The sequence below is a fragment of the Amorphotheca resinae genome, assembly GCF_003019875.1.
Source record: "Amorphotheca resinae ATCC 22711 unplaced genomic scaffold M430scaffold_2, whole genome shotgun sequence".
Classification (NCBI taxonomy): domain Eukaryota; kingdom Fungi; phylum Ascomycota; class Leotiomycetes; order Helotiales; family Amorphothecaceae; genus Amorphotheca; species Amorphotheca resinae.
This window is the reverse complement of record NW_020194472.1, coordinates 2,401,373-2,428,838: the sequence shown is the minus strand read 5'-3', so window position 1 is coordinate 2,428,838 and position 27,466 is coordinate 2,401,373. Positions and strand designations below refer to the sequence as shown.

Sequence of the window (27,466 nt, the reverse complement as noted above, 5' to 3'; positions counted from 1 at the left end):
AAGAGGCTGAATGCCACGGCCCGCTCTAAAATGCTAGATGGATAGATCCTGACTCCGAGTGATGATAGAGATACGTAGTTGGTGGTGGTGGTATCAGATGCAAAAACCACAATGCCAAAAGAAAAAAATCGAAAAAAGAAATCCTATGCTATATACATCCCGCAAGCTTGTTATCCAGGCTATTCTCATGATTGTCAGCTTCCTTCCGCTCCTGATTCGCTATTCGGCGTATCCTTTACGTTTTCTCTCTTTTCTTCCTTTCCTTCCTTTTCCTCCCTTTCCTCATGCTCCTCGTCACTAAACTGCGGCTTCTCATCTTTCGCTGAATCCTTAGGTATCCTCCTGACTGTCTCATGGAATCCCCTCTGGAATTCCGGACTAAGTGAGCGGGAATTCCGCAGCGCGAGTGAGCGGGGTCCAACATGTGCAGGGTAGGGATATATTTGTGCACTGTGCTGCCTCCTGAGGTGGGTCTTGCTATTTTCATTGGCCTGAATAGGGGAATCGACCGCGATGGCTGAGTCGGGCTCTCTCTGACGTTAAATGTGACGATGGTGTTCGAGTTCTCTAGCCTGTGTTTTCCTGCTGTTAGGGTCCAAGATTGTGATTGAGCAGAGGACTGAAGGACATGTATGTACATACCTCGCGATCCTGCCGACGAGTATATCGATTCAGGCTCTCGCAAAGCCGGTCGAGCACCCACTCGCTCTCACTAACATCTGCCAACATGGGACTGTCCTCACCAATCCAGTCCCAGTCCATCAACCCCTCTTGGTCCTCGTCCTTCTCCACCTCGTCTGGGCTCTTGCTACTGAACCGGATCAGTCTTGTAAACTCTACCCATTCCTCATAACTGTATTTCTTCGGGCGAGGCAGCCTCAGATCCTTCGCCGTCCTCTTGATTGCCAACGCTAATCTCCTTGCGAGTTCATGATCTGTCATGATTGCAGGCGCGTCTGCGAGATTTTCAAGTGTTGATCCGTATCCATCTTCTCCCGGCGAGTCCCCTCCTCCAGACTCATTGGCTCCGGCTTCTTCGTCAGGGTCCTGGAGACCAAACCCGTGCTCGATTCGATTTTTGGCTTCACGCTCCTTTATCTTGCGTTCTAGCCAGTCTTTCGCTCCGGGATGTCTTTCAAGAAAATCATGATAAACTCCTGCCTTCGGCATCACTGTCCAATCCGCTAGGGTGAAGGTCCCACGATTAATGGCAGAGACAACGGTGTCACTCAAATCCGAGACCAGAAATGTCATGGTAGGGACCGCAATCAACGACCAAACTACAAAGAATGGTTTACCGGCATTGGACTTGGGGCTGAAGTCGCCGTAGCCAACTGTGAGCAGGGAGACATAGCAAAAATACAAGGCTTCGAAGTACGACAGATTTTGAATCCGACGCTCGGCGAACATGAATACCAACGCACCGACGCACCAGAGGATCCCAAATGCACCGACCGAGATAGATAGGGCGTAGAATTGCTTGAACTTGGTCGTATTAGCCTGGATCTGGCGCATCGTATCAAACCTGTCCTTGTCTTCTCTAAGGAGGATCAGCTTCTTATGTCGACTCGTATACCTGGTTCGTGAGGTTCTTCGGGAGGCCCTCTCTCTCAGAATGGCACGATTGTTCGTATGTGCCTTTGACTTGTGAACTCTGCCGGCACTAGTTCGTCTCCCGGCCCCTTTCATCTTATGCTCACGAAATGTAATTGTTCGTCCATGGATTCTAAAATGTCCGTACCGTTCTAGAGACGCTCTTCGAGCAGCTGACGACTTTTGGGCACTCGATGGCCGTGGAACATCCGAGTCGCGCGGCGGAGGTAGTCCAAGGCGCTCTCGTAGTTCCTTCTCACTCGTAACAGAGCGACTGACTGTTCGCTCTCGATCCCTGAGCTGGTGCCTCTTGATGATATTGACCTTCGATAGGCCAACAGTAAATTTTCGGATACTGTTAATCATGAGACCTAGGAAGATGATACCGAAGACAGAATATGGAAAGATCAGTCCTCGACCAGTGTCATTAGGCGGAACAAGATCGCCAAAGCCGACTGTCAGGACCGTGACATCGCAGAAGTAGAGGGCATCGGCATAGCTAAAGCCGCAGACCTTAGAGAAGACTCCCGCTCCACCTGCAAGCCAGAAGAAGAACATCATGGTTTGCAAGATCAGGGTACGCTGGTCATCATCAAGGTCAAAATGCTGCGGGTAATGGCCCAGGAAATAGCCAAGCATATTGATCATCAGAATCATGGATCCGAACATATAGAGACATGAGGCGATGATAGCATACCAGAACCCTTGTGAATAGGTCTGACCGGGTCTGATAGGCGGATCGTGCGCATTCATGGCCACAATGATTCCAGTGAGAATACCAGTAGCAAAATACCACGAGATAATGGTGAGCGGCAACGCGACGATATATCTTATACGCCTCGTGAAATTCAGCAACAGACAAACGTTGCCAAAGAACCCACAGCCCAATGATATAGCATTAAGTACAATCTCCCTGGGCCGGCCCGTCAAAACAGTTTCCGGGAAAGTCCATGAGCGAGGGACTCACCAACGCGGGTCCGGTATGTCCACCCCAGCATTATCTGTTCCCTCAGGCAATTGTCCATTGTTCGGTAGGTTGACTCGCCATTTCGAAACCAGCGCGGCGATCGAGAGGACGTTGGCGAAAGGGCCAATCGTGGCTGCAAGGAGGGGGATCGCAGTGGATGCGAACCACCAGTCTCTGCAAACGCTCCAGATTAGCAAAAAAGGGGGGTGTTCTCCTCGGACTCAAGGGAATGGCACATACTGGGGCAGATCATCAGTTTTTCCTCGCAACTTCAGCTTCCCAATCTTGAGCATAGTCTCCGTCTTCTCGAGCCGGAGGGAGAAGAGACTGCTCCTCGTCCTCGTCGTCAGAGGTCGTCCGCGCCCCCTACGCGCAGGAGTTTCCGCCATGCTGGTTATCGATGTCCCTGTGCGGCATGCATGATGGTCCCAATACAAGGCCGGTTGTCGAACGTGGCCTCGAGATCTCTGTGCAGTTGTCCCCTGGATGCGGTCTCCCGCTCTGGGGATTCAAAGAGAGGCGCCGCAGCTAATGGAGATCCGGAGCAACACATTCAGCTATAAGAGGTATAGATAGAACATTAGAGGTAATTAACATCAATTGTAAGACGCAGCCAAAAAACCAGGAAAGAGATCGCGTTTCCGGAAGAGAGGTGTTAGGCAAAAGAGGTGGAAAAGAAGTTTTCTTTATTTTGAAAATAAATAGTATCTCCGTAAATACGAAATATCCAGAGTTCTAGGGTCCGCGCATGGGGATCTGCGTTCCCGCGCGGGGACCCTCCTCAGACGTCAGCCCGCATGATGCCGGACAGGGAAGCTGGGCAGGGAATCCTGTTTATACACTTTATTTTTACTTGTGAGCATCGCATCTCAGGGTTTCAAAGGGACGACATCTGAATTTTGAATGAACCATTCTGGCTTGAATATAAATCTCCGAGGATTTTCTGTTTCTGGGTAGTCAAGCAATGATTCTAGAGTGCCTTTGTCTATCAGCATATATCCATCACCTGGCCGGGGGTTCTCCGGAATTCCTTGCCTACCTACCCAAGGCTTCTACAAGTCTCGAGAACATGTTGCATCTATTTGGATGTATGACAAGAACGCTTCAATTGCATATAAGACAACGTCTTTCTTGGTTATGTGAAAGACTGCTAGTGGTTGTAATAATTCTAATTAACAATTAGCAAAAGGTCTGATTTCCCACCAAGGGAGTCCATCTTAGGGTAGCAAGAGAGATCAGGGAGCGAGGCCACAATCAACAGAGATCTGAAGACCACTATTGCACTTGAGTATATATTACTTCGTTAACTAGCAGGATACATTAAGGAGAAACCTCTAGCTACATTATATTGTGTATCCAAAGGTATGTGTATCGTCCCATCCAACGCCGTTCCACATGTAAATCTATCATCAATACCGAAGCGTATTATTTACCCCTTCCTAAAACTCCTTGTCCCAGTTTCCAAATCCAGAGTCATACACGGGTCGTCAAATATACGTATTCTTCCTGTTTGAAAATCCTCACTTCGTGTACACAAGTCGTATCCAATCGTTCTACGGGACATTTTCTTCGTGGGCGGATCACATAGCATGGCTCGAGGCCGCTCATGTACAGCCGTATGCAGTTTCTCCAGAGAGGCTTTCTTTGCGAACGTGTTGATAGATGCGGGTGCATTTCAGCAACCTGTCAACTTGTTCTTGGGCCAGGAATAGCCAGTTTCATGCCAAGACTGCAATCATCAGCAACGGAACTACCACCTCAAGAGCAAATAAACTCACCGTCAAATTAGGATTACTGTAAGCAACTGCGTGATTCGCGATATACTCCGTTGTAGGATATCCAGGGGGATCACACGTGATCATCTCTTCCCCTGGCTTCTGATAAATCCGAACATAATCAATATGCATTATCGTAGGGAATTTCAGGCTGTCGAACAAGATCTGGGACCAGGAATTGCTCATTCCTAGATTTAGTACCATGGACATAGGCTCTTCAGAGATCTGGCGGGGCCCTACGTTCCCATTTTGTCCGATCGCTCTCCCATCCAGCATAAACGATTGGTCCTCGCCGACGAACCAGGAGATTTTCCCGGTAGAAGAATTTCCAGGAATGTACTCGAAGGCGTACTTCTGGTATTCATTACCATCGTACCATTCATTATTCAAGAGCGTTGTGCCGCTAATGGCTTGCTGGTATGGCCCCCCGCAATAGGCGTTCGGCGAAGTGGTCTCGTAATTGGGTATCTGCATAAAGTTGGCGTTCGGCCGCCAAAAAATATCGAACGGGGCCACTTGATAACTCTGCGTGACAACTCCTATCCGGTTATTTGGGTCGACAGATGCTTCGAGGATATCGATCTCAGGTGCTCCGCGACCAGTTCCTGGATTAGGATGGTCTTCGCCATCGCAGGTGCACGAGGAAAGCTTCTGACCGGGAAGGTAGGATAATCCATCGGGAGAGGATTGATTGGGAGTTATCCCTAAGTCGCAGTTGGTATACGTGTATGCTATTGATAAGGGGGGTCAGCAGTTGTTTGATGAAAAATGGAGAAGTTGAAATGTTCTTGATGAGCTGCGGGACATATTTATCCTCAAGGCGTTGCTTGAGAGTGAAATATATCTAGCTGCTCATGAACCAGTCCGGGGTAGGAGAGATTCTACCCCACGAGGATACTTACGCCAAATTCCATCCGAACTGGCCCTATATCCTGGTCGAGCCAGGTTTCCTAAGGTCCAGACAGCAGGCCAAAGCCCGGGAACTCCAGATGGGCCTGCCAAAGAAAGAGAGACTTCGAATACCCCCCCTTTGAAGCACAACTGGTTCCAACTGTTCAGCATACCTGAACGGTATTGAAGGTTGTGGTTTGGAAATGCGTCCATGCGTAACTGTAACGTCCCATCGCCGGTTGTGACAGCGTCAGGATCATACCATTCGAGGTCCTCAGTAGAGCCATACCAGATGTTTGGCGCCGTCCAATAGGCATCATCGCCAGGATAGAATGTTCGATTCATGGTGTTGAACTCATCACTGAATACGAGATTCAGGGTAGAGCCATCAAAAATACTTGTCCTTGTTCTCGCGCTGACCGGCGTGTCTGGGTCAATCAAGCCGGTCCGGACGTTCTTCAACAAGGGGTAAGTTCTATTATTAACGTACGCCCAGGACTGAGGTTCAGCGTCGACATTGGTTTGATTGCTGGGACCATTAAGCGGGGATATGTTATTCACATAAGCCATAATCGGCAAGAGGATGAAAACACAAAGGAGGCCCAGTATCAGGGCGATGCCTCCCATTGCTGAAATCACCGCACGTGCATTCAAGTAATCCTTCCAGCTTGGTTTGTAGACGAGGTCATCGTCATACGCCGGCATGTGATATTTGTCGTCAGCTTCGACTTCGTCCCTGTAAAGAATGAAACCCTTCTCCCCTCCAAAGTAAGGATCAAAGGCAACGATGCTGTCGTTAGGATATCCCAATTTTTCCAAGTCGGCTTGTGAATCACTAAACGCAGTGCTGCTAGTCGTTCTTACTAGAGATGACTTTTGCTCAGATGCGAGAAACGGCCCAGGTGTTCCTGAATATGAGCTGCGGTTTGGCCAGTGTTGGGGGTATCGTGAGTAGTCTTCCCCTAGATCCTTCAAGAGTTTCGGGGCTTCCGGCCTTATGGCAAGCACTGGATTTCCTTGCAACAATTCCTGAGTTTGGCTCAACGTACTGCTGCTCCTTCTATTTTCCCTTCCTATCGGCAACATATTACTGGTTCTCTGACTTTGAGGAAACTGGCCTGACGAGGACGATGATGAAGCGATCGGTGATAAGACCTCATCAACAACCTCATTCTCTTCATCGGTTTTAATAGATAAATGGGACGAGGATGGATTGGACTGGGGAGGGACCACGGGCGCATAAGAAGATGTCCGATTGAAGCTCGACGTTGACGAGCTTCTTTCGACTTCGGTCGAGTTAGAAACGATTCCTTGCAGAGTTGAGCCAGAATCCCCACTGCCTATTTCGTCTGGCGATGAAGTTTTGGGTCTTATATCAGCCGCTGCTCTCTCCGCCCTGAGTGAGGAGGCGGAGCGACCGGCCTGCATATCTCCTTCAACTTCCACCATCTGCCGACCTCTTCGGGATACTGGGGGCGCTTTCCTCAAGGGAGCCATCGTGCCACAGCTTTCCGGAATGAAAATATACGTCTATCGAGCGAGGGTGAGCATGAGTTCCATTCTCCTCATGCGATATTATTTAAGCCTTGGGCTGAATGGGGGCGGCGGCCAAATCCTCGCCCGGAATGACGATGCCAGAGCAAGACCGTCGAGGAGAGAAGATTCGGGGAGAATTGGTCCGGATGGGGATGACAAATGGGATCAAGCCGTGTCCGTATTTCCCTTGTCTGACAGTCAGTAAGACACCAGGCAAGCGCAGGACAATAGTGTAACGGGTGCGACGAGGCTGGATGTGTATAGGCACTTGAGATACTTACTGACTGGTGGGGGTGATGATGGTATGTGTGTAGAGTTGGAAAAGGTATCAAAATATAAAAGAGAGATTAATTATTAATTAATTGACTAATTAATTAACGATCGTGGGTGATGGGATGAAGAGAAACATCAAGAAACACAGGTATCTCTCGTACCCGCGGGGTATGCGGGGAGCTCTGGGGACCCTATCTATAGATAAGGTAAGGTAGGTAAGGAAGGTAAGCTCGCTATGTCGTATGTCGTATTCAGTTCGGTTTAATGTCACCATGTCGGGGAATCGGCGAATCGGCTGCCGATCCACCCCAAATGGCGATGCATTAGTTTCCCGGATTCGACGACACCGTTGAGAGGGAGGGAGGGCGGGAAGGGAAGGGCCGGAGAGCGAAGGAGAAGGCAGAGATGGAGAGAGGTAGAAGTCCGTAGAGAGACATGCGTAGGCCAGAGAAGATCGCGGCAGAGCGCCGTGCAAGTACCAGGGAATACATGTCTCTGCTAGGGGTCCATGACGAAAGAGCTCCGTCACGGCCAAGAGAAAACCAGTTGGCGTGGATTTCGACAAGGGGGCCCTGACGACTGGCCAAAGAAGATTCCAGGCATCTTGATACTACAAGTACTGGAGGTACAGTACAGGGTATGCTTAAGGTCAAAATAACAGCAAGACCAGAAAGATTGTGGAATAAAATAGAATAGAACCAAGTAAAACGAAAACCCATGAAATAAATAAAGAGAAATACTTTGAAGATGTGCTTGCTTCACTTGCCTCTACTTGCCTTGCCCTGGTATAGCACCCCAGGTACCTTGGGTACAGTGGTAGGTACGGAGTAAGTTGGATATCGATAATTCTTAATAATCAATGATGGGCCGGGGTTGAGGTATATATAAAAATAGCAGAATCGACCAATGGGCCTGTCCTTCCAGAATCCTCTGCTGCTCTGCATGCATAATGCAGCAGAAGCCTGCACAGTACTTCGAAGTACTACTGCAGGGTACAAGCGGATAAGCGGATAAGCGGACAGCAATTCACGCCTATCAATCAAGCTGCCCTCATTCCAACATGCCTGCGCGCGTCTTGAACTCCTCCAAATTGATCTCGTAGGAATGGCACCTCCCTGCCTCATGGGCTATTGATCCAGTTTCTCGGGATTCCCCTGTAAAGTACTGTGAAGTCTCGAAGATATTATATGCCCCAAGGAGCTACACTTTTATCTTCCAACTGCCCAGCAAAAGAGGCTTGGTATTCCATATAGGCAATACAACCTATGATCAGGGTCAGCTGTCTGAAGCATTTGCTTGTATATTGTGTACCAACCTATGATTCGAGTCAGCTGCCTCAAGCATCTGCAACCTCCTTGGGAAGTAAATCTCCAAGCCTCCGACAGGAATATTCTTCATCCTGCTCTCTTTTATCATGTATCAACGCCTCAGTCGACCTGTTAACATTTCAAGGAAAGTATGTCCTGCCGGCGCCCTTTTGACCACTATTTACACTAGGTGCTTCTTCAAATTCAACGCCGAGAGATTCTCGAAGGAGGTTTAACTGTTTTTGTAAATTGTCGATTCCGCCCTGAATACCACTGACAAGGCCAAAGATTTGCCGCTGCTTCGACTTAGGTAACGTGTCGATGATTGGAGGAGGCGGACCACCGCTATTGTCTGATCGGTCTAGGTAAGTAGCCCTATCTGGTCTGAGAGGCTGACTGTCTTTGATGTTTTGATGCCAAGTCTCCTCACGTGGCGGAGGGGCATAGGTCTGTTGGGTTGATATGGGAGCCCAGGTCGGTGCTACTCCTGATGCTGAAATTTGAGTTGGTGGTACGTTGAGACTATACCGCTGACTCTGCTTCTTCTCCATAATAGGAGGTTGATCCATCATCCCAGAGGCAAGCTGGGCCTCGAGCAGTCTATCTACATCCGAGGATTTTGCGGGTGGCGTTTGAAACGCAGGGGGTTCGCTTGGGAACAATACTTTGTTCATTGATGTTCTTTTGGCTGGCTCGGACCGCCTTCTGCGTTTTCTTGAAGCTAGCTTCTCATCAGAGACAGGAGTCCCATCCATGTTGATCTTATGCCGCAATGCTCTGCCATCCGCGCTGCCTTTTCAATCGTCAATAGAGTCACCTTCCGGAACAAATCGACACTTACCTAGACCTTGAACCCTAAGACTGCATTTATTTCCTTTGGAGGTAAAGATGCAGGAGCTGCATGCGCCTTGGAACCATTTATCCAGCGTGATACAATGTTTGAATCGACCATTACCAGCTGCACAGTGATCACAGGGTTTTTCAGCAATCTTTCCTCTGGTCGCCAAAACACAAGCCCCACGTTGCTGGACTCGGTGTGAATGACTTGACTTCTCTGGGGGAAGTTCCTGGCCTTCTCTCCATGGTATACTGCGCTGCTCTGGTAGAAGACAGAGGCGATCTAGGTATGTGATAGGAGCCGCTTTCATCGTTGAAATTGCGGGATGATACTCAAAATCTGTACCAATCTTTGGTCTTGAGCAATTTGAGTAGGATTTGAGACTGTGATATTAGAATGCATCAATCCTGGTACAAATCATTACTAGAACTGGGTTTGTTGAAGAGATGTCGTTATGGCCGTCTGGCCGAGACGCGTGATTTCGGCAGAAGCTCTCCATATCCGCACGGTTTCTTTATCGGGACACCCGGAAGTGATAATGCCACAAGGAAATACTGCTAGCACCACACAAACGCAAAAGATGTTACAAGTACAATACTTGCTCTGCAAATCATTACCTAGCTAGCGCCTTGGAATATACAGACTGTATATCAACAGGTCCTCTCCACAATTTAGTCTTCCTCATCAATCCCTAACGCCCTTTTTAACGAATCCAACTCCCTTTGAAGATGCTCAATACCTCCTTGTAAGCCGCTTATGAGTCCATATACTTGTCTTTGCTTGCTTTTGGGCAACCTGTCAATGAGCGCACCCGACCCTTCTTCATTTCCAACTGTCTCTTCTCGTCTTTCCCGCTCTAGGTTCTTCCACGAGGAGCTTCCGTTACTATCTGTGCCGTTGATCGCCTGTGGAGGCGGATGTGGAGTTACTGCCGGAGCTGGAGCTGGAGCTGGAACCGGGGTTGGTCTTGGTTGGTTCACGGTCGCCCAACCCATTGAGCTGTGTTGGCCGAACGTGCCAGGTGGAAGAGGCCTGATACCGTTATGTCCATTGCTGGCAGGTGGCATACTTTGAGTTGAGATAGGAGGATTAGAAGTTGTCCAATGCTGTCCAATTACTATATCATTCGTCTGTTGTTGTCGAGCTTGTGACATCCCTAACTCCTGCTGCCATTGTGGTCTGGCACTTTCCCATTCAGGAACATCATTTGTACGTCTTCGTTTTGCCGGTGGAGCCATTGATGAGTTTGGATAGCCAGACGAAGGGCGTTGTTGGACGTTGCCAGAAGAAGTTTCGGGGGTCCCAACATTTGGGCTTTGCGTGACATCTTTCTCTTGATATCAATCAGCAGTGCTCTCCCAAAATAAAAGCATCATCCCAGCTTACCATCGTTCTGCTTTATGCTGCATCGATTTGGTCGGCCACTTAGTTGACAAGAAGCGCAGGCGCCCTACGCGCAGTATTAGATTTGCCGGGTCAAGAGTACATGCGCGTGTTTACCTTTACTGTTCCCCCGAGAGCAATACAAACAGAGAACTTTCCACGGCCGTTGGCGCAACTAACGCATGGCACAGGGACGATGTCGCCACGGGTAGCAAGCAAGCAGCCTAATCTGATCTGCTTTCTTCTAGATTCTCCTCCCGTCTCTATCTCGGCCCCAGGGTCAACTCCTGGTCTCCAAGGCAAAGGGCGCTTCTCAGGCATTGCCTGCAATCGTTCCTCTGTAGTAATGACATTTGGTCTCTGCTTCTTGTTCGAACTTGGGGTGCTGTTGTTTATGGACTGAGGATTGGGTGCTTCTTTGGCTTGTGAAGGAGTGTCTGCAAGAGGTTCTGGTGATTCGAGGCGCTGAGAAGTGTTGTCTTGCGCAAGGGCATTGGTGTCGACAAGCGGTTCACCTCCGGGGCTCATGCTGTCCGGTGACGATGGACGCTCCCAGGCGTACTCGCCTTTCACAACAATCGTATCGTCTTCTTCAATAGTGGGTGGCATCGCTGAGCAGGGAATGGGCGACCAAAAACAGGCGATCCTTTGATTTGGGACACTGTCGCGGGTGCGAAGGTACGAGGTAAATGAAGTTAAAAATAAATTTATTTATCCGCGCGCGCATAGACGATAAGGTCTTATCGATGGACGCGATACATTCACTGGACTAAGGTATTTTCCTGCATTTTTATCCCCTGAATCCATTTTGATTTGTCTCAGAGGCTCTAGTCGTATTAACATTTTGAATGTGTATTCTTACTACAGGATCTCGAGCATCTCGAACCCCGGAAGTTTAGGTAATATGCACTTTTGGTGGGTTTTGTTTAGGTATAGTCTTCCTAGCGAATCAAGCCTTAACGGTAAAACCAAGTGAGCCCTCAATCTTCTACATCAGAAAGCGCGTCCCTCAGGTTGAGTCTTCTATTTCTTCTCCTTGGACTTTGCTTGCACTGAATCCAGCTCGGTCTTCTCCTCTTTCAGCTCCTTCTCGGCCCGCAATGCTTTCTCTACCTGCCAGACCGCGCGTTCAAGTTCGATATGCAGCTCAGGTATCCCCAAAGCTTCGGCGAATGGCTTGGTTTCGGACTTGTGTAGGACCATTTTCTCCTCGTTGGCTGGAGACTGGTCCGATGATGTTGTGTCGGCGTCAGATGTCTTCTTCCCAGCAGCGTAGAGCTCATCAAGAATTTGCGATGGCTTAGTAGTAATGAGTTTATTGTCGAGAAGAAACTCAACGTGCTTTGAGCCCGACAACGCTGCCCAATGCGACCATGCCCTGAACGCTAGGTAAAAGAACGGGATATTAGGAATACTGGTGTCACCAATTAGCCCTCATCAGTAAACATTCGGGCATATTGTGACGGCTTACACAGGTACCAAGGCAAAAGGAGCTACGATAGGCATCCCAACAATAGACCAGATCATCCGCTTCTTATGTAGACCTTGCCTCTCTGTGCCCAGAGTCTTCAAAAGATCCAGGACCTTCTCCTCGGGTATCAAAGTTGGAGGAAAATGGACTTCGACCGGTCCCTTCGCGGACAGCTCTTCTGCTCGGCGACGTTCTGATATTGGTGGTATTGTTTTCAAACCCCATTCCTCGTATGGGATCCTCTTCAGAGCCTGATTGCCATAGTCCACAAGCTTTTTTTGCCAGCCAGATTCCTTCTTCTCCCAGCTTGCCCACAAATCCACCGCCTTCAGTCTGCCCTTATCCAGCCATCCCTGTTTTTCGGTGCTCGCGAGATGAAGGCGCTGGCAGTAGAGGAGGGTCCTGCGGGTGGAGAGCGGGAGTAGGAAGAGGCGCATTGTTGCTGCTGACTGCGGCGCGAGGGGTGCGCTGTCGCTGGGGCTTGGACTAAGCCATTGAGTGAGTGTCTGTAGGGTACGGATATGGAATTGCTTGAGCTGCGGCTTGGGAGGCGGAAGGTGAAAGGGGGAGGTTGGATGTAGGAGACGTGTCGGAATCAGGATCGCCAGACTCGCAGTAAACAGCCAAGAAAGTACTAGGTAGACGGTAGTTCTGCTGCAGGAAGGGCACAAGGGTGCTTCTTCAAGTCTTCCAAGGTCCAGGTTTAGAGAGGTTTAGGCCACTCCGTATGCGAGAAATGACGCAGTAATCCGGGGCCTCCGTGCGGCGCTTGCACCCGCACGGAGTAAACACCAAATCAAATCAAATCACCCAAGGAACCTGTCTCGATGGGCCACTTCTTTCAAATACGAAGAACTTTGATGGCGGCCAATCCAGCGACCGGGCTCACACCAGAACGTCTTCATTGATTCTCTTCAATGTGTTCGCCTAGGAAGGGTTCCTTATAGTGCCATTGACCATGCACTGTGGCAGCCTCCTAAGGATAGATACATCAACAACCGCGTGTTGACGATTGCCCAACCCCCTCATCCTCTCAAGGCCGCCGGTCGAGGGTCCCTATGACATCCTCTGGCTCTCCGTCCCGTACCCTTTCTGGTCACGGCCAAAGTTCAGAGGCGTCTGATGTTCTGCAGTATCGCCAGAGCCATGGCTCGACCCAGCGACAACAATCAGGGTCCTCGGCCGCTTCAAGTGAAGCCGTGAGAGGGAAGAGGAGGTCAGATGCTCTCTCTCCAAGCCGCCTGGAAACCCGCTCTTCTCAGACTTCGAGAAGTACCCGTGCCGAGAATCGGTTCTCACAGAGGGAAGTCAGGACCCTTCCGCGTATGTGTGCTCCCTCTGCGCTATCGCGGCTTTGCTAATACGCCGGGCAGCATGGATTGACTCGCTCGAGGACCGCACGGAAGACCTGGTGGACGAAAAACCATCCGACAGATTGTTACCTTCTCCTTCTCGAGCACATCCGGCACAGCATCCTTATACTCCGACGCAGCCAACCCGAAGAGTATCCGAGGACGGATTCGTTGATACGTACGATGACGCGTTACATGGCGTGAGTGAGAAGAGGCCAGATACAGGGCTCTTTGGAGTTCATAGAGAGCCCGTGAGGGGTAGAAAGTGGGATCATGCCCGAGAAAGGGATCCGGTCATAATGCGGCCCGACGTTCCCCCAAATAGCTCGCCCTGGCGTTCGTATCTCAAGTCCTCTATGTATGGGGGCTTGGATGAGCCTGGTATGCGCGTGGATGAAGAATTCTTGCAACAACAGACCCCCGGATATCAGAAACCCTGGAGGGGCGATTTGGAAGACCACGCCGACCCCGAGTCGCTGGCGGGTCTTCTACAAAGCAAAAGGCAGAGGAAGTCTTTTCTTAAGCGTCTCCAGGTATGGTTCCGGGGTATTTCATGGCGAAAATTATGCTAATGGTTCAGTAGCATAATTTGTTGATGCATCCACTCGTGCCTCTCGTTTTCCGGATCATTGTCTTGACCACATCGTGTGTCGCTCTCGGCTTGTCAGGATCTGTCCACCATTTGTCCCATGAATATTCCTACACGCAAAACTCGTCTACAATCATGGCCATTGTTGTAGATACTATTGCCATCCCGTACATTCTTTACATTACCTGGGATGAGTATACGGGAAAGCCGCTAGGTCTTCGCTCTCCAAAAGCGAAGATTCGCCTCACTCTTTTCGATTTACTTTTCATTATTTTCGAGTCCGCAAATATAGCCTTGGCATTCGTAGCGCTAGCCGATGACAATGGCAGTTGCAAAGACGGTGACACTACTGGGTATAACAACATAATTTGCAATAGAGTCAAAGCCTTGTGTGGGATCTTGATGGTGGCCTTGATAGCGTGGGGTATGACTTTCGCTGTCAGCATCTTCAGGTAAGCCTTTGTTTGTCAAATGAGAACGATTTACTAACAGCAGATAGGCTGGTTGAGCGTGTGGGTGGCCGAGAAGAGGGCGATTGATGAAGAATTGGTCCTGGGTCTGAGTTTGGATAAAGAAGTTCCAATGCTTTTGGATAATAAACTGGGCAGCATTTCTAGCAAGGCGTTCAAACCGGTGACTTTCAACATCCCTAGGCCCCAAGTTCTCTGCAGGTGTATGAACAGGTGCCAATATTTATATATGTATACCACTCTATGAGATTGAGTCAGTAATGCAGTAATGTCTTCTGATCCTTCTGATCATTTTCAACTTTCCGGTATATTGGGTGGGAATTACAATTGCATTCTCTTGCGTGCAGCCATCAAGGCTCTCTCCTTCCCCTGCTATGACACCAGAGCCTCGTCTCCATACAAAGGGTCCTTCTCGAACCATCCTAGGCTACTTATCTCCTTCACCTTCTGCAGTTCGTCCTCCCTCCCATAGCACATATCCCAACTCTTCCCCTTTGGATAGCTACCTACCATCTCAAAATCACCATTGAAGTCTTTTAGAAGTCGGTGGCCAACTCCAGCTGGTATAATAATGACGTCCCCTTTCTGGACAGAAGCTTCAACCCTGGATGGGTTTTCTTCGCCACCAAAACCTAGACAGCGTGTCAGGAAGACGACTACCAACAAAAGGGGGGGTCTACTTGCATAATTTAGCTCGTCCAGATGACACGCATAGAACCTCGTGGGTGGTGCTATGGAAATGGGTCTTGGTATACATGGAATAACGCCATTGAGGGGTCACCACTCCAACAGCTTTGAGATGGGCTTCTATATCTGCAGGAGTTGCAAATTGGGGGATACATGAGTGGTAGATTATGAGGGGTCTGTTCTGAATCGAGGTATTGGGAATGAGATTGTGTGGGGGGATCTGGTGGCGGGATACTTGGAGCGAAGAGGGACGGGTAAGGTTGAGTCGGGCCATAGTGAAAGGGTACAGTAGAAGAAGAGTTAGATGTGAACGACTGAGTCTGTCACAGACACAGACAATATTGGCAAGGTGATCAGGTCATAAATTGAGTTTGTTAAAAGAGGGCAGAAGATAGATATCATATCGCATGTCTTTGATGTATCTCCCCGGAGCCTGATGTCACTGCTTGACGGTCAGTGACTGTGGCAGCAGACGGCAAAAGTATAATATTGTATATTATCGGCCCAGTCTTGCCACAGAAAGGAGGACAAGGGCCTCTATCCATACATTTTGCTTGAGCAGTCCATGATCCACGGTGAAAATCGAGCTGCTCCTGGCACGGTTTATGCCCCTCCTGTACCTTGGGACATCTCCACGACCCAGCCACTTGCGGCGCTGTGGCTGAGACTGCGGGTGGATGAACGAGCGTCCAAATGGAACACCGTAGAGATACGTTGGACTGCAGACCTCACTTGCCTTGCCTTATGTAATTCCTGTATCGAACTTTCATGCGGTAGCCTCAACTCGCTAATCCCAAGGCTCCCTACAGTACCTATACCTATACCAACACTCCCAAGATCCTGTGGACTCCCCGCGACTTGATCTCCTCGAGGCACGTTTTGTCTTGCATGGTGGACCTCTATCCTCCCTCCTCCTCCTCCTCCTCCTCTTCGCATTACCCTTCCGTGGTTAGGGAACGAGAACCTCGCGATCTTCGCCCGCTTCCTCGACTCCGCAGCTCCACTGTTTTGTGTGTTGCGATATCTGACGAATACCTCTGAGGGCTCAGGACAAGTGCATTCTCAGCTTTGTAGGAGACCTGGCTGCGATAGGATCTTCCGCGGATCGATCGACGGAAGCTGCTGGAAAATACACCGAGTATAAGACTCCAACTCTTCGACTCATCCACGCCACCAGATCTGTATACTCACCCTATTCAAAATGTCTGTCGCAACCAGAACCGTTTTGATGCCTCCGGTACCCAACCGAGAGGATCTAGATGCAACGTGAGTTCACTTGCTCTCATCACCCTGTCATGGTCCTGGCAGATCTGAACGGGCTGACCGATGCTTCCAGATGGAAATACCTAGAGGCCGGTGTTTCAAAGATCATGATCAATCTACAAGAAGGTATTGACATGCAAACTGTAAGTACCTCCTTCCACTGGTACTCGCTCAACTTATGCTGATGGGAACTTGCAGTACATGGGTGTCTACACGTGAGTCCTAATCCGAGCGTCTTGGGTGGGCGCGTATATTCTGACGTATACACAGAGCTGTTCATAACTTCTGCACGTCGCAAAAGGCAGTCAGCAATAACAACCAGGGTGTCATCGGAGGCGCACATCGTGGAGGTAAAATCAATAGATCCTGCACTATCTACATTGGATGCTGACCTTTCAAAGCACACCTTCTGGGCGAGGACCTTTACCAAAACCTAATCACTTATCTCAACTCCTATCTTCGAGGCCTTGTTGAAATTTCCAAGACTCACTCTGATGAAGCTCTTCTGAGTTTCTATATCCGAGAATGGGACCGATACACTACCGCGGCGAAATACATCAACCATCTGTTCCGATACCTCAACCGACACTGGGTCAAGCGGGAGATGGATGAAGGCAAGAAGAATATCTACGATGTTTACACATTACACCTCGTCCAGTGGCGAACCACTCTCTTTAGCGAAGTTCACGAGAAGGTCATGGACGCGGTCCTGAAGATGGTGGAGAAGCAACGGCATGGCGAGACCATCGAACATGGCCAAATCAAAAGCATCGTCGATTCTTTTGTCTCCCTTGGCTTAGACGAGGCTGACCCTACAAAATCAACGCTCGACGTCTACCGGTACAACTTCGAGCGTCCATTCCTGGAAGCAACTAAACAGTTCTATCAAGCGGAGTCGAAACAGTTCGTTGCCGAAAACAGCATCGTAGAATACATGAAGAAGGCCGAAATACGCCTGGAAGAGGAGGAAGAACGAGTAAATATGTATCTGCATGCGGATATCATCGTACCTCTGAAGAAGACTTGCAATACCGCTCTGATTGCTGACCACTCCGTAATCCTTCGGGATGAATTTCAAGTCCTTTTGGACAATGACCGTTACGAGGATATGCAGCGAATGTACAACCTACTTTCAAGAATACCCGACGGTCTTGATCCACTCCGTGTAAAATTCGAGGCACATGTCCGCAAAGCGGGTCTGGCAGCTGTTGCAAAAGTCGCTGTGGATGCAGACAAGTTGGAGCCGAAGGTCTACGTGGACGCTCTTCTCGAGATCCATACACAATACCAAGGTCTCGTCAAGCAGGCTTTCAAGGACGAGCCTGAATTCACGCGATCACTTGACAATGCGTGCAGAGAGTTTGTCAACCGCAATCAGATCTGCAAATCCGGATCGAACAAGTCTCCCGAGTTGCTCGCGAAGTATGCCGATGCCTTGCTCAAGAAGAGCGCCAATGGTGCGGAAGAGAGCGACCTCGAAAACAGCCTCGTTCAAATCATGACTGTCTTCAAGTACATTGAGGACAAGGATGTCTTCCAGAAGTTCTATTCACGCATGCTGGCTCGCCGACTGGTCCACACAAGCTCTTCATCTGACGATGCAGAGACGAGCATGATCAGCAAATTAAAGGAGGCTTGTGGTTATGAGTACACCAACAAGTTGCAGCGCATGTTCCAGGACATGCAAATCTCTAAGGATTTGAACAGTGGGTTCAAGGAGTTTGAGGCCAAACTGGTCGACACAGATGACATTAAGCCAATCGATGCCAGCTATGCAATTTTGGGTACTGGCTTCTGGCCGCTGAACCCACCCAATACCGACTTTACGCCGCCTGCTGAAATCTCCAAGGCTTACGGCCGGTTTCAGACCTTCTATGGTCAGAAGCACAGTGGCAGAAAGCTCACGTGGCTCTGGCAACTATGCAAGGGGGAAGTCAAGGCGAATTATTGCAAGAACCAAAAGACTCCATACACCTTTCAAGTCTCCACTTATCAAATGGCCATCCTCTTGCTCTTCAATGAGAACGACAAAAACAGCTACGACGATATCGCCAAGGCTACGCAGCTGCAGCCCGATGTGCTCGATCCATGTTTGGCAATATTTGTCAAGGCCAAGGTACTCAATGTGGTTCCAGAAGGTGATAAGCCTGGACCCGGAAAAGTGTATCATCTGAACTATGACTTCAAGAGCAAAAAAATCCGGGTCAATCTCAACATTCCCGTCAAGTCTGAGCAGAAGCAGGAGGTTGATGAGACTCACAAGACCATTGAGGAAGATCGAAAGTTGTTGATGCAGGTAAGTAGAAATGAGTACGAGCATTGGTATTTTTTCTTACTGACCCGATATTTCAGTCCGCAATTGTGCGTATCATGAAGGCGCGCAAGAAGATGAAGCACACACAGCTTGTCAGCGAGACCATCAACCAGATTCGAACTCGGTTCGTACCCAAGATCCCGGACATCAAGAAGTGCATAGATATCTTGTTGGAGAAGGAGTATTTGGAGCGCTTAGAAGATGACGAGCTTGGTTATCTTGCATGAACATTTCCTTTCCGACTTGGGTCTTTACCATGCTTGCCTGCTGCTAGACGCGAGAAGGCCAGACTGCGTATGGTGACATTTCGACTGGCGGGTTTCTTTGGAGGGGGGTCTCCTCGGGCGGGAGAACTGATGGTCTCAGGGTGCATATAGGGGACTGCTACGACTAATGCGTGAGACGGGTCTTTCCTTTGGTGAATTCATACCGGACGATGGGAGCCCCTTGACGGCTCACAACACAAACACAACATGCATTGCTCAGGGGTAGGAGGAGTTGATCTTGATATCGTGGATACCTTGCAGTCGTAGAGACTGTACATACAATAGTGCAAATAAAGAAAGAAATTCCGACTCGGCTTGTTCCCTCGTCGACGGCGTGACTGGGCGGCTTTATAAGTTCTCCATCTCTTCTCTCTTCGCACGCACGTGGTGTCCATGTCATTTGGGCCGTGCACATTAGGATCTGTGCCCTATAATAGCGTAGTAAAGCATAGCATACCTTAGTATATTATAGTATAGTGTAGTAGGTATAGTACGGTATAGTACGGTATAGTGTTATAGTATAGTATCGGAAGGTCAAGGCATGGAGGGAAGAAGACTCGATAGGTCCGTAGCACAACGTCTTTTAAGGCTTAAGCAGTTACAGACTACAGTACTACAGCCCGTGTGTGGTGTATACGCCGCAGCGCCCAGCAGCAGTAGCTGATGGCTTGACGACTCCCTCCCCCTCGGAAGTCGGATGGCGCGTGGCAGACTGGGTTTTGCGCTCGATATTATTCGCTCGAGCAGCAGGCAAAATGCTGGGAGAGGCGGAGACCAGAGGGGGCCAGGGCTGGGGGGAACTACTCTAGGAGTTAATGACATCCAAACAAACAACGGTGTGGGCCCCCCCTGTAGGTACAGACAGCACAGTGCAGTGACTGGCCCGTAGGGAAAGACAACCGAACCGGTGAAGGGGGACGGGAAGATATCTTCTGATGTGGTTGGTGGTGCTGGTGGTGTTGTGGTGGTAGTATTGTGGCAGTGATTATCTGTACAGTGAGTGTGTTTTTACGTGGGCTCTATTCTACCTTACCTATCGGGAATCGTCATCGTGGCTATATATACATTGTTGAAGACAAGTATGTCATTCCCTGTGCCCCGTGCGGCGCCTTTGGTTATGGCACCGACTGATGATGATGATAGTCAATAAAAATGATCAACACTCAACAGCTTCATTTCTTGCCTTCTTAATTATTATTACTACTTACTTACTTGGCTTGTCGCCCACATAGAGCTGCCCAGCGACTACTACGACGGTCCGGTTTGGCCGCCGGTGGGTTGGAACTTGTGCGTATCCACTGTGCTAGGGACGGCTCTTGACCTTCTTCCCTCCAGACCGCCCAAGGCCCTAAAGCTCACTCGCTCTTTGTCTCTCCACATCGCCCGAGCGCGAGAGAGAGAGAGCGAGAGAGAGAGAGCTTGGATCATCTTCGACTCCCATCCATCCCATCCATCCATCCGTGACCATCATAATTTATATTCTTATTATTCTTATTCTAATAATCTGCATTGTTTGTTCGTGGCTGCCTCGTGCTGCATCGTTTGGCTCCACGAAGAGATCCCGGCCATCCCTGCCCATCCATTGCCCATTGCCCATTCATCATCCCCCCGGTCATCTCTTCGACTCTCGCCTTTTCTTTGCGCCATATCCCTCTGTCAGCCTCGAATACCCGCGCTCCAACCCCCCCCCCATCCGGCCCTGCGATACCGTTGAACACTTGGCCGCGAAACATCCCTCGCCCTTTCGCACTGATATCTTTGTTTGCGCTTGCATCTCGACTTGGCGCTCCAGGCGGAATTCAATTTCCGCCGAAATTCGACATCCTGTGCTTTAACTTGCCCGCACATGGACGTCACTGCTTAGAGCCTCGAGCGAGCGAAGGCACGCACTGCAGAAAAGCTGAACAACTTCTCTTCCCGCACGTCCCCGGCCCAGGGAAACGGCCAGTTGCCTCGGCGAGCGGGTTCCGCTCTCTTGACGACGAGGACAGGACGTTGAATCCAAGCACACACGCGGGCGGGGCTGCGCGTGCAGCAGCCAGCGGCTCGGGAAGATGGGTGCTTGCATGAGCTCGAACATGGATGCGGAGGAGTCAAGGAAGAGGAGCCAAATGATCGATCGGGGACTCGAGGAGGATGCGCGGAGGCTGCGACGGGAATGCAAGATCCTCCTCTTGGGTAGGCAGCGCCGGCCCCACCGAGAAGACCGAGAAACGGGCTGGCTAACGTCTTGAGAAGGTTCCGGAGAGAGTGGCAAGTCGACCATCGTCAAGCAGATGAAGATTATCCATCAGAATGGCTACACGGTCGACGAATTGGCCCTCTATCGGCTCACCATCTATAAGAATTTAACTGATTGCGCCAAGGCTCTGATCGGAGCCATGCGGCAGTTTGACATCGAACCACAGAACCCCGAAAACGTCGAATACAGTGATTTTCTGCTCGATTATCAAGTCGATCCGGATCCCCATACGCCTCTGGGCAGGAAAGTCGGCATCGCCATCACCTCGTTGTGGAAGGATCCGGCCATGGAGCAGCTCTTAGAGAGGCAGAGCGAGTTCTATCTAATGGATTCCGCGCCATAGTATGCTATATCTAGATCCTCCTGACCCGCTCAAACTGACATGCTGTAGCTTCTTTGAAGAGGCCATTAGAATTTCGGACCCGGAATACATACCAGTCGAGGCGGATGTTTTGAGAGCCAGAACGAAGACGACCGGTATATATGAGACCAGATTTACCATGGGTTCTTTGAGCATACAGTAAGCATCATGATCAGTAGCGCTAGTGTTGCTTGCTAATCGAGCTTCCCCAGCATGTTCGACGTGGGTGGCCAGCGGAGTGAGAGAAAGAAGTGGATTCATTGCTTCGAGAACGTAACATCGATCATCTTCTGCGTGGCCCTCAGCGAGTATGACCAGGTGCTTCTAGAAGAGAGCAACCAAGTTAGTCATGGCAGGATTGGTTTTGTGGACACTGGCTAATAGCAATTAGAATCGGATGATGGAGAGCCTGGTGTTGTTTGACTCGGTGGTCAATTCGAGATGGTTCATGCGGACCAGTATCATCCTGTTTCTGAACAAGGTCGATCTCTTCAGACAGAAGCTCGGACGTTCACCTTTAAGCAACTACTTTCCGGACTACTCGGGTGGAGACGACATTGGCCGAGCATCAAAATACCTGCTATGGCGATTTAACCAAGTCAACCGCGCACATCTCAATCTATATCCTCAGTATGTTCCGCTCTTCCCTTGCTGATATGTAGAGCTTCTAACATAGTTAGCCTTACCCAAGCGACCGACACGTCCAATATCCGACTGGTCTTCGCGGCTGTGAAAGAGACGATTCTACAAAACGCTCTCAGAGATTCGGGTATCCTGTGAGCTTTATTTCATGATATATCACGTCGGGTTTTGGCTGGGTTTTCTTTTTTCCCCTTTTTGGAATCCTCCCAATTCAGCGGAGCGGGCGTTTCGTTCGGGGTCATACGTATAGGAGTTTGGAGTGGCCATCTGACCCGCACAGGTGGTAGGTATTGCCGCGCAGATGCTGCATAAATAGGCGCGCATCCGGTAGATTGGCCGGTCCCTCTGGAGGATTCTTTTGCTGAAGGCAGCAGGTTGAGGGGCGCTCGTTTGGAAAAGGGAATGTTGGGCAGACCTTTCTCGCAGATGCATTTTGCAATGCCGGGAGTCTACGGTTTTGCGATCTACGAGCATCATTACGAGAGGGTGCCATTGTCACTTTGTAGAGAGAGCGAATGCTAGAACTATTGCCGTGTGGAAGGATGATTGCCGCGTGTGGATGGGGACTGTCTAAAGCAGCGGCCCTGCTCGTGGGCGTTAGGCGAAGTGACAAAGAGATCAAGTCAGAATCTTGGCTGCTCTTATGGTGGGCTATGATAGACGTTGATTCAATCCAGCCCAACACTGGGACAAATCCAAAGCACCACGCATTCATTTACATTATCAGCTCTTACTGTCCATCTCAGTTCAACATGGACATGGCTGAGTCAGCACATGCGGCGAAAGCGTAGCCGAATCACCTGATCCCTGCCGAACAACCCCGCGCGCGGGAACGCCCGGGATTTTGCGTCATGCTCGATATGGGGTGATTGCTCGACTGTAAACACGATATGTGAAGCCGTATCTCGAAGCAGCAGAGAAGGGAAAATTGGGATGTAAAACCGAATAAAATAAAATAGAACTTGAAAGAATAAATAAGTAGATAGATAGATGAATCAAATATAAAAAAAGGCCTCATCTACCTAGGTCCGCGATGGCGTTTTCTACTCAATCTAGATACCTCATACTGGTATTTCGATACGAGGAAAATAAGGTAAAGATACCTACCTACCTTATATGCCCATCGGTTGGCGGGTTAGCTAAGGTAGCCCAACTCCACCGTCCTTATCCGCATCCGGCGTGTCATGTCAGATTAGACCCTGATAAAGTATGAGACTAAAGGTATCTAAGATGCTTTACCTTTCGATCTCGCAGCTAAAATTGGAAAAAATGGCAAACTTGATAGTGGCAAGAGAGATGCAATAGTTCTAGACTAACTGGCGTAGGTAAGGTAAGGTAAGGTAGGCAAGTGCTATGAAGTCCAGACGGGAGTACATTCCCTTTCTGCCAGAGCTACTAACTACCTGGTATCTTTTCATAAAACCCTTTCCAACTCCTCCTCCTTCAACTTCCTCTTGACAACAAAACATTCATCCATCTCGCTTTTTGCTTCTTGTTCTCAGAGATATTGTTAATTTAATCAAGTCACCCTCCACCGCTCCTGCATCGCAGCCTTGATCTGAGCAGAGCACCCACCCCCCGGCATCCCCGCTTCTGCAGCTCCCACTTGCTGGCACTGTGCAACGAACAGCAGCTTGCTTGCTGCCCTGCTATGAGCCATCTCCACCCCGCACTCGAATCTTCTGATCAGACCCCATTCTCCAGCTCTGTCCCGAATTCCTTTACTTGAAATCAATCAATCAGCAAAATAAGAAAAAAATATGGCTTCCAATATCGCAGTTCCGAGGGAGCGTCGTCCCTCTACTAGTGCTCCCATCTCTGACCTTAAGGGTCCCGTTGGGCCAGAGGGCATCTCGAGACCAAAGCATAAGCGTACCTTCACTGGCTTCGGAGCGGGTGAGATCAAAAGTGTCGAGGGTGAGTTGTACTTCATGTTTCGTGGTTCTTTACAGTCACATACTAATATGGTTCGATAATAGCCTCGATCCCCGAACCTCAACGCGCTGCATGGAAGAAGTATCAAACACGTCCCTTCACGAACACAGAGCAGTTCGAAAGAGAAGTCGTCCGTCATGTCGAAACAACACTTGCCCGCAGTATGTTCAATTGCGACGAGACTGCTGCGTACGCAGCCGCCAGTCTGGCTTTCCGGGACAGGCTCATCACCGAGTGGAACCGTACACAACAGAGACAGACTTTTGCTGATGGGAAACGAGTCTACTATCTCAGCTTGGAGTTCTTGATGGGGAGGGCTTTAGATAATGCTATGTTGAATGTGGGATTGAAGAATGTTGCTCAACGTACGGTCTCCTCCCTTGATTGGTCTCGTCTGTGCTAACTTTCCACACAAGAGGGTCTTACAGATCTCGGTTTCCGCATTGAGGATGTCATCGAGCAGGAGCATGATGCTGCCCTTGGTAATGGCGGACTTGGCCGGCTTGCGGCATGTTTCTTAGACTCTTTGGCATCTCTCAACTTTGCAGCCTGGGGTTACGGATTGAGATACCGATATGGAATCTTCAAGCAGGAGATTATAGATGGGTATCAAGTTGAAGTTCCCGACTATTGGCTTGACTTCAATCCTTGGGAGTTTCCAAGACACGACATTGTTGTGGATGTGAGTAGCCCCCAATGATATTGTTTGACCTTGAGCTTACACCCTCCAAGATTCAATTCTATGGCAATGTGAGAAAGTATCAGGATAGCCAAGGGAAGCAAATCTCTCTCTGGGATGGTGGCGAGATCGTCAAGGCCGTTGCCTACGATGTACCAATCCCTGGATTTGAAACTTCTACGACTAATAACCTGCGCCTTTGGTCTAGCAAAGCTGCTAGTGGAGAGTTCGACTTTCAGAAGTTTAATAGCGGCGACTATGAGAGTTCTGTGGCAGACCAGCAACGTGCTGAGACTATCAGCGCTGTCTTGTATCCCAATGACAACCTTGACCGCGGTAAAGAGCTCCGCTTGAAGCAACAGTACTTCTGGGTTGCTGCTTCATTATACGACATTGTTCGCCGCTTCAAGAAATCGAAGCGTGCCTGGAAGGAGTTCCCCGACCAGGTAGCCATCCAGTTGAACGATACGCACCCAACCCTCGCCATCGTCGAGCTCCAACGCATCCTGGTTGATCTAGAAGGCCTTGATTGGGACGAGGCATGGGCAATCGTGTCCAATACAGTAAGCATTCTTCATAATTCCCACAGTGCGAAATGCTAACAGTTGTAGTTTGGCTACACGAATCATACAGTCCTTCCCGAGGCCCTCGAGAAGTGGTCTGTTCCGTTGTTCCAGAATCTGCTCCCCCGTCACCTGCAAATCATCTACGACATCAACTTGTTCTTCCTGCAATCAGTGGAGCGTACATTCCCCAAGGAGCGAGACTTACTTGCTCGAGTTTCCATCATCGAGGAATCTTCACCTAAGATGATTCGCATGGCCTATCTTGCCATCGTTGGTTCCCACAAGGTTAACGGAGTGGCAGAACTGCATTCTGATCTCATCAAAACGACGATTTTCAAGGACTTTGTGAGGATCTTCGGCCCCGACAAGTTCACTAACGTCACCAACGGGATCACTCCAAGACGATGGCTGCACCAGGCAAATCCCCGACTCTCCGAGTTGATTGCGAGTAAGATCGGTGGCCTCGGCTTCCTCAAGGATCTCACGCTCCTCAGTGAACTCGAGAAATATGCCGATGACAAGGAATTTAAGAAGGAGTGGCAAGAGATTAAGTATGCCAACAAGGTCCGGCTTGCTAGACACATCAAGTCGACGACAGGCATCACAGTCAACCCAGCGGCTCTTTTTGACGTCCAGGTCAAGCGTATGCACGAGTATAAGCGCCAGCAGATGAACATATTTGGCGTTATCCACAGATACCTTACAATTAAAGCAATGACGCCTGAAGAGCGCAAGAAACTTACGCCTCGGGTGTCCATCTTTGGTGGCAAGGCAGCGCCAGGATATTGGATGGCTAAGACCATCATCCACCTCATCAACAACGTCGGTGCGGTTGTCAACAATGATAAAGATGTTGGTGACCTCCTGAAGGTTGTCTTCGTTGAGGATTACAACGTGTCCAAGGCCGAGATCATTATCCCTGCCAGCGACGTGAGTGAGCACATCTCGACTGCTGGTACGGAGGCAAGCGGTACCTCCAACATGAAATTTGTCCTGAATGGAGGTCTGATCATCGGCACTTGCGATGGTGCTAATGTGAGCTTTCCCCCCCTTTTTCTCCCTCCTTGGTGAGTAGCACGTGCTGACCTGGCGATGCTAGATTGAAATCACTCGCGAGATTGGAGAGAGCAACATCTTCCTGTTCGGCAACCTGGCGGAGGATGTTGAGGACCTCCGTCACGCACACAACTACGGTTCTTACACGCTGGACCCTGCACTGGCGAGGGTCTTTGATGAGATCAAGAAGGGCACGTTCGGCGACGCGGCAGCCTTCAGCGCGCTGACGGGGTCGATTGAGGACCACGGCGACTACTACCTGGTGTCGGACGACTTCCACAGCTACGTGCAGACGCAGGCGCTGGTGGACGAGGCGTACAAGAACCAGGACGAGTGGATCAGCAAGAGCATCACCAGCGTTGCGCGCATGGGGTTCTTCAGCAGCGACCGGTGCATCAACGAGTATGCGGAGAGCATCTGGAACGTGGAGCCGCAGAGCCCCGAGCAGGCGGAGGCGGGGGCGGGCGTGGCGAAGGGGAAGGTGTAGAGGAGAGAGACAGGGCAACGATGGCCTCTTAGTGTAATATAAAAAATGGATGAATGGATTGATCCAAGGCCACGGCGTCCAGGACTCACTCGATGATGGATGCAAGAAGTGGCATCACGTGAATGTGGCCGTCCGAGCAGAGGTGAAAGGGGGGTCTGTGTATTGAGGTGTCCCGTACAGTAATGTTGATGCGTCGATGGCGTTCTCGAACCGGGGCCAGCGCCTTCCGGGGATGGCGTGCGCGGCAGATGGGATTTCCCGGTTGCGACGCTAGGCCTGAGACGGATAGAAAGGCGAACGATGACGCGCATGGCTTTTGAGCAATTGAGTGGCCATAATAATCAGGCATTCCTGCTGTAGCATTTGCCATGTTGTCCCCCAGGCGAATGTCCGGGTGGTTCCGTGGGTCCGTGGGTCGGCGGTTCCGTGGTTCCCCGGCTCCAATTGGCGATGACGTCGGTGGGTTGATCATGGAGAGATACATCGAATATATACCTTACATATAGGTAAAATAGAGAGGAGA

General features: G+C 49.9%; 10 protein-coding genes across 10 annotated transcripts; 4 read left to right on the top strand and 6 right to left on the bottom strand.

The window, feature by feature from the left end:
- Nucleotides 1–194: 194 nt before the first annotated feature.
- M430DRAFT_39783 (hypothetical protein) lies at nucleotides 195–3,134 on the bottom strand (the record flags this gene model as incomplete). Its single annotated transcript, XM_024867341.1, has 4 exons — nucleotides 2,801–3,134; nucleotides 2,561–2,734; nucleotides 643–2,506; nucleotides 195–533 (listed from the first exon to the last, which is right to left on the bottom strand). The coding sequence occupies exons 1-4, from the start codon at nucleotides 2,947–2,949 to the stop codon at nucleotides 195–197; spliced, it is 2,526 nt and encodes an 841-aa protein (XP_024724340.1). The 5' UTR covers nucleotides 2,950–3,134.
- Nucleotides 3,135–4,235: 1,101 nt separating this feature from the next.
- On the bottom strand, nucleotides 4,236–6,312 carry M430DRAFT_94635 (glycoside hydrolase family 16 protein; the record flags this gene model as incomplete). The annotated part of the gene is made up of 3 exons (XM_024869849.1): nucleotides 4,236–4,289; nucleotides 4,339–5,066; nucleotides 5,238–6,312. 3 exons carry the CDS (start codon nucleotides 6,310–6,312, stop codon nucleotides 4,236–4,238), a joined length of 1,857 nt encoding a protein of 618 aa, XP_024724339.1.
- Nucleotides 6,313–8,482: 2,170 nt separating this feature from the next.
- M430DRAFT_48164 (hypothetical protein) lies at nucleotides 8,483–9,490 on the bottom strand (the record flags this gene model as incomplete). The annotated part of the gene is made up of 2 exons (XM_024867979.1): nucleotides 8,483–9,135; nucleotides 9,184–9,490. The coding sequence occupies 2 exons, from the start codon at nucleotides 9,488–9,490 to the stop codon at nucleotides 8,483–8,485; spliced, it is 960 nt and encodes a 319-aa protein (XP_024724338.1).
- Nucleotides 9,491–9,780: 290 nt separating this feature from the next.
- Nucleotides 9,781–11,231, bottom strand: M430DRAFT_33340 (hypothetical protein). Its single transcript, XM_024866352.1, has 3 exons — nucleotides 10,681–11,231; nucleotides 10,567–10,630; nucleotides 9,781–10,513 (listed from the first exon to the last, which is right to left on the bottom strand). Exons 1-3 carry the CDS (start codon nucleotides 11,170–11,172, stop codon nucleotides 9,852–9,854), a joined length of 1,218 nt encoding a protein of 405 aa, XP_024724337.1. The 5' UTR covers nucleotides 11,173–11,231; the 3' UTR covers nucleotides 9,781–9,851.
- A 324-nt stretch (nucleotides 11,232–11,555) lies between these two features.
- On the bottom strand, nucleotides 11,556–12,721 carry M430DRAFT_115721 (hypothetical protein). Its single transcript, XM_024861603.1, has 2 exons — nucleotides 12,035–12,721; nucleotides 11,556–11,977 (listed from the first exon to the last, which is right to left on the bottom strand). Exons 1-2 carry the CDS (start codon nucleotides 12,469–12,471, stop codon nucleotides 11,587–11,589), a joined length of 828 nt encoding a protein of 275 aa, XP_024724336.1. The 5' UTR covers nucleotides 12,472–12,721; the 3' UTR covers nucleotides 11,556–11,586.
- A 131-nt stretch (nucleotides 12,722–12,852) lies between these two features.
- M430DRAFT_33338 (hypothetical protein) lies at nucleotides 12,853–14,564 on the top strand. The gene is made up of 4 exons (XM_024866351.1): nucleotides 12,853–13,357; nucleotides 13,408–13,919; nucleotides 13,970–14,427; nucleotides 14,475–14,564. Exons 1-4 carry the CDS (start codon nucleotides 13,093–13,095, stop codon nucleotides 14,512–14,514), a joined length of 1,275 nt encoding a protein of 424 aa, XP_024724335.1. The 5' UTR covers nucleotides 12,853–13,092; the 3' UTR covers nucleotides 14,515–14,564.
- Nucleotides 14,565–14,745: 181 nt separating this feature from the next.
- M430DRAFT_33337 (hypothetical protein) lies at nucleotides 14,746–15,506 on the bottom strand. The gene is made up of 2 exons (XM_024866350.1): nucleotides 15,130–15,506; nucleotides 14,746–15,077 (listed from the first exon to the last, which is right to left on the bottom strand). Exons 1-2 carry the CDS (start codon nucleotides 15,404–15,406, stop codon nucleotides 14,818–14,820), a joined length of 537 nt encoding a protein of 178 aa, XP_024724334.1. The 5' UTR covers nucleotides 15,407–15,506; the 3' UTR covers nucleotides 14,746–14,817.
- A 419-nt stretch (nucleotides 15,507–15,925) lies between these two features.
- M430DRAFT_134459 (hypothetical protein) lies at nucleotides 15,926–19,029 on the top strand. Its single transcript, XM_024862354.1, has 6 exons — nucleotides 15,926–16,398; nucleotides 16,469–16,538; nucleotides 16,594–16,608; nucleotides 16,664–16,745; nucleotides 16,797–18,691; nucleotides 18,748–19,029. The coding sequence occupies exons 1-6, from the start codon at nucleotides 16,334–16,336 to the stop codon at nucleotides 18,934–18,936; spliced, it is 2,316 nt and encodes a 771-aa protein (XP_024724333.1). The 5' UTR covers nucleotides 15,926–16,333; the 3' UTR covers nucleotides 18,937–19,029.
- A 1,830-nt stretch (nucleotides 19,030–20,859) lies between these two features.
- M430DRAFT_206138 (hypothetical protein) lies at nucleotides 20,860–22,523 on the top strand. The gene is made up of 6 exons (XM_024864334.1): nucleotides 20,860–21,153; nucleotides 21,214–21,559; nucleotides 21,609–21,737; nucleotides 21,791–21,920; nucleotides 21,970–22,208; nucleotides 22,259–22,523. Exons 1-6 carry the CDS (start codon nucleotides 21,030–21,032, stop codon nucleotides 22,356–22,358), a joined length of 1,068 nt encoding a protein of 355 aa, XP_024724332.1. The 5' UTR covers nucleotides 20,860–21,029; the 3' UTR covers nucleotides 22,359–22,523.
- A 1,457-nt stretch (nucleotides 22,524–23,980) lies between these two features.
- M430DRAFT_134454 (glycosyltransferase family 35 protein) lies at nucleotides 23,981–27,194 on the top strand (the record flags this gene model as incomplete). The annotated part of the gene is made up of 6 exons (XM_024862353.1): nucleotides 23,981–24,137; nucleotides 24,200–24,520; nucleotides 24,572–24,837; nucleotides 24,888–25,397; nucleotides 25,446–26,435; nucleotides 26,500–27,194. 6 exons carry the CDS (start codon nucleotides 23,981–23,983, stop codon nucleotides 26,941–26,943), a joined length of 2,688 nt encoding a protein of 895 aa, XP_024724331.1. The 3' UTR covers nucleotides 26,944–27,194.
- Nucleotides 27,195–27,466: the final 272 nt, after the last annotated feature.

Coding starts and splice junctions, on each gene's coding strand:
- M430DRAFT_33340 (XM_024866352.1), bottom strand. CDS start 11,172: ATGCCACCCACTATTGAAGAAGACGATACGATTGTTGTGAAAGGCGAG. Junction 10,631..10,680: donor CTCTCGGGGGAACAGTAAAG/GTAAACACGCGC, acceptor TACTGCGCGTAG/GGCGCCTGCGCTTCTTGTCA. Junction 10,514..10,566: donor CAGCATAAAGCAGAACGATG/GTAAGCTGGGAT, acceptor ATTGATATCAAG/AGAAAGATGTCACGCAAAGC.
- M430DRAFT_33338 (XM_024866351.1), top strand. CDS start 13,093: ATGACATCCTCTGGCTCTCCGTCCCGTACCCTTTCTGGTCACGGCCAA. Junction 13,358..13,407: donor GGAAGTCAGGACCCTTCCGC/GTATGTGTGCTC, acceptor TACGCCGGGCAG/CATGGATTGACTCGCTCGAG. Junction 13,920..13,969: donor CTTTTCTTAAGCGTCTCCAG/GTATGGTTCCGG, acceptor ATGGTTCAGTAG/CATAATTTGTTGATGCATCC.
- M430DRAFT_206138 (XM_024864334.1), top strand. CDS start 21,030: ATGGGTGCTTGCATGAGCTCGAACATGGATGCGGAGGAGTCAAGGAAG. Junction 21,154..21,213: donor ATGCAAGATCCTCCTCTTGG/GTAGGCAGCGCC, acceptor CGTCTTGAGAAG/GTTCCGGAGAGAGTGGCAAG. Junction 21,560..21,608: donor CTAATGGATTCCGCGCCATA/GTATGCTATATC, acceptor GACATGCTGTAG/CTTCTTTGAAGAGGCCATTA.
- M430DRAFT_115721 (XM_024861603.1), bottom strand. CDS start 12,471: ATGCGCCTCTTCCTACTCCCGCTCTCCACCCGCAGGACCCTCCTCTAC. Junction 11,978..12,034: donor CCTTTTGCCTTGGTACCTGT/GTAAGCCGTCAC, acceptor TGGTGACACCAG/TATTCCTAATATCCCGTTCT.
- M430DRAFT_33337 (XM_024866350.1), bottom strand. CDS start 15,406: ATGGCCCGACTCAACCTTACCCGTCCCTCTTCGCTCCAAGTATCCCGC. Junction 15,078..15,129: donor ATCTGGACGAGCTAAATTAT/GCAAGTAGACCC, acceptor CACGCTGTCTAG/GTTTTGGTGGCGAAGAAAAC.
- M430DRAFT_134459 (XM_024862354.1), top strand. CDS start 16,334: ATGTCTGTCGCAACCAGAACCGTTTTGATGCCTCCGGTACCCAACCGA. Junction 16,399..16,468: donor CGAGAGGATCTAGATGCAAC/GTGAGTTCACTT, acceptor CGATGCTTCCAG/ATGGAAATACCTAGAGGCCG. Junction 18,692..18,747: donor ATCGAAAGTTGTTGATGCAG/GTAAGTAGAAAT, acceptor CCGATATTTCAG/TCCGCAATTGTGCGTATCAT.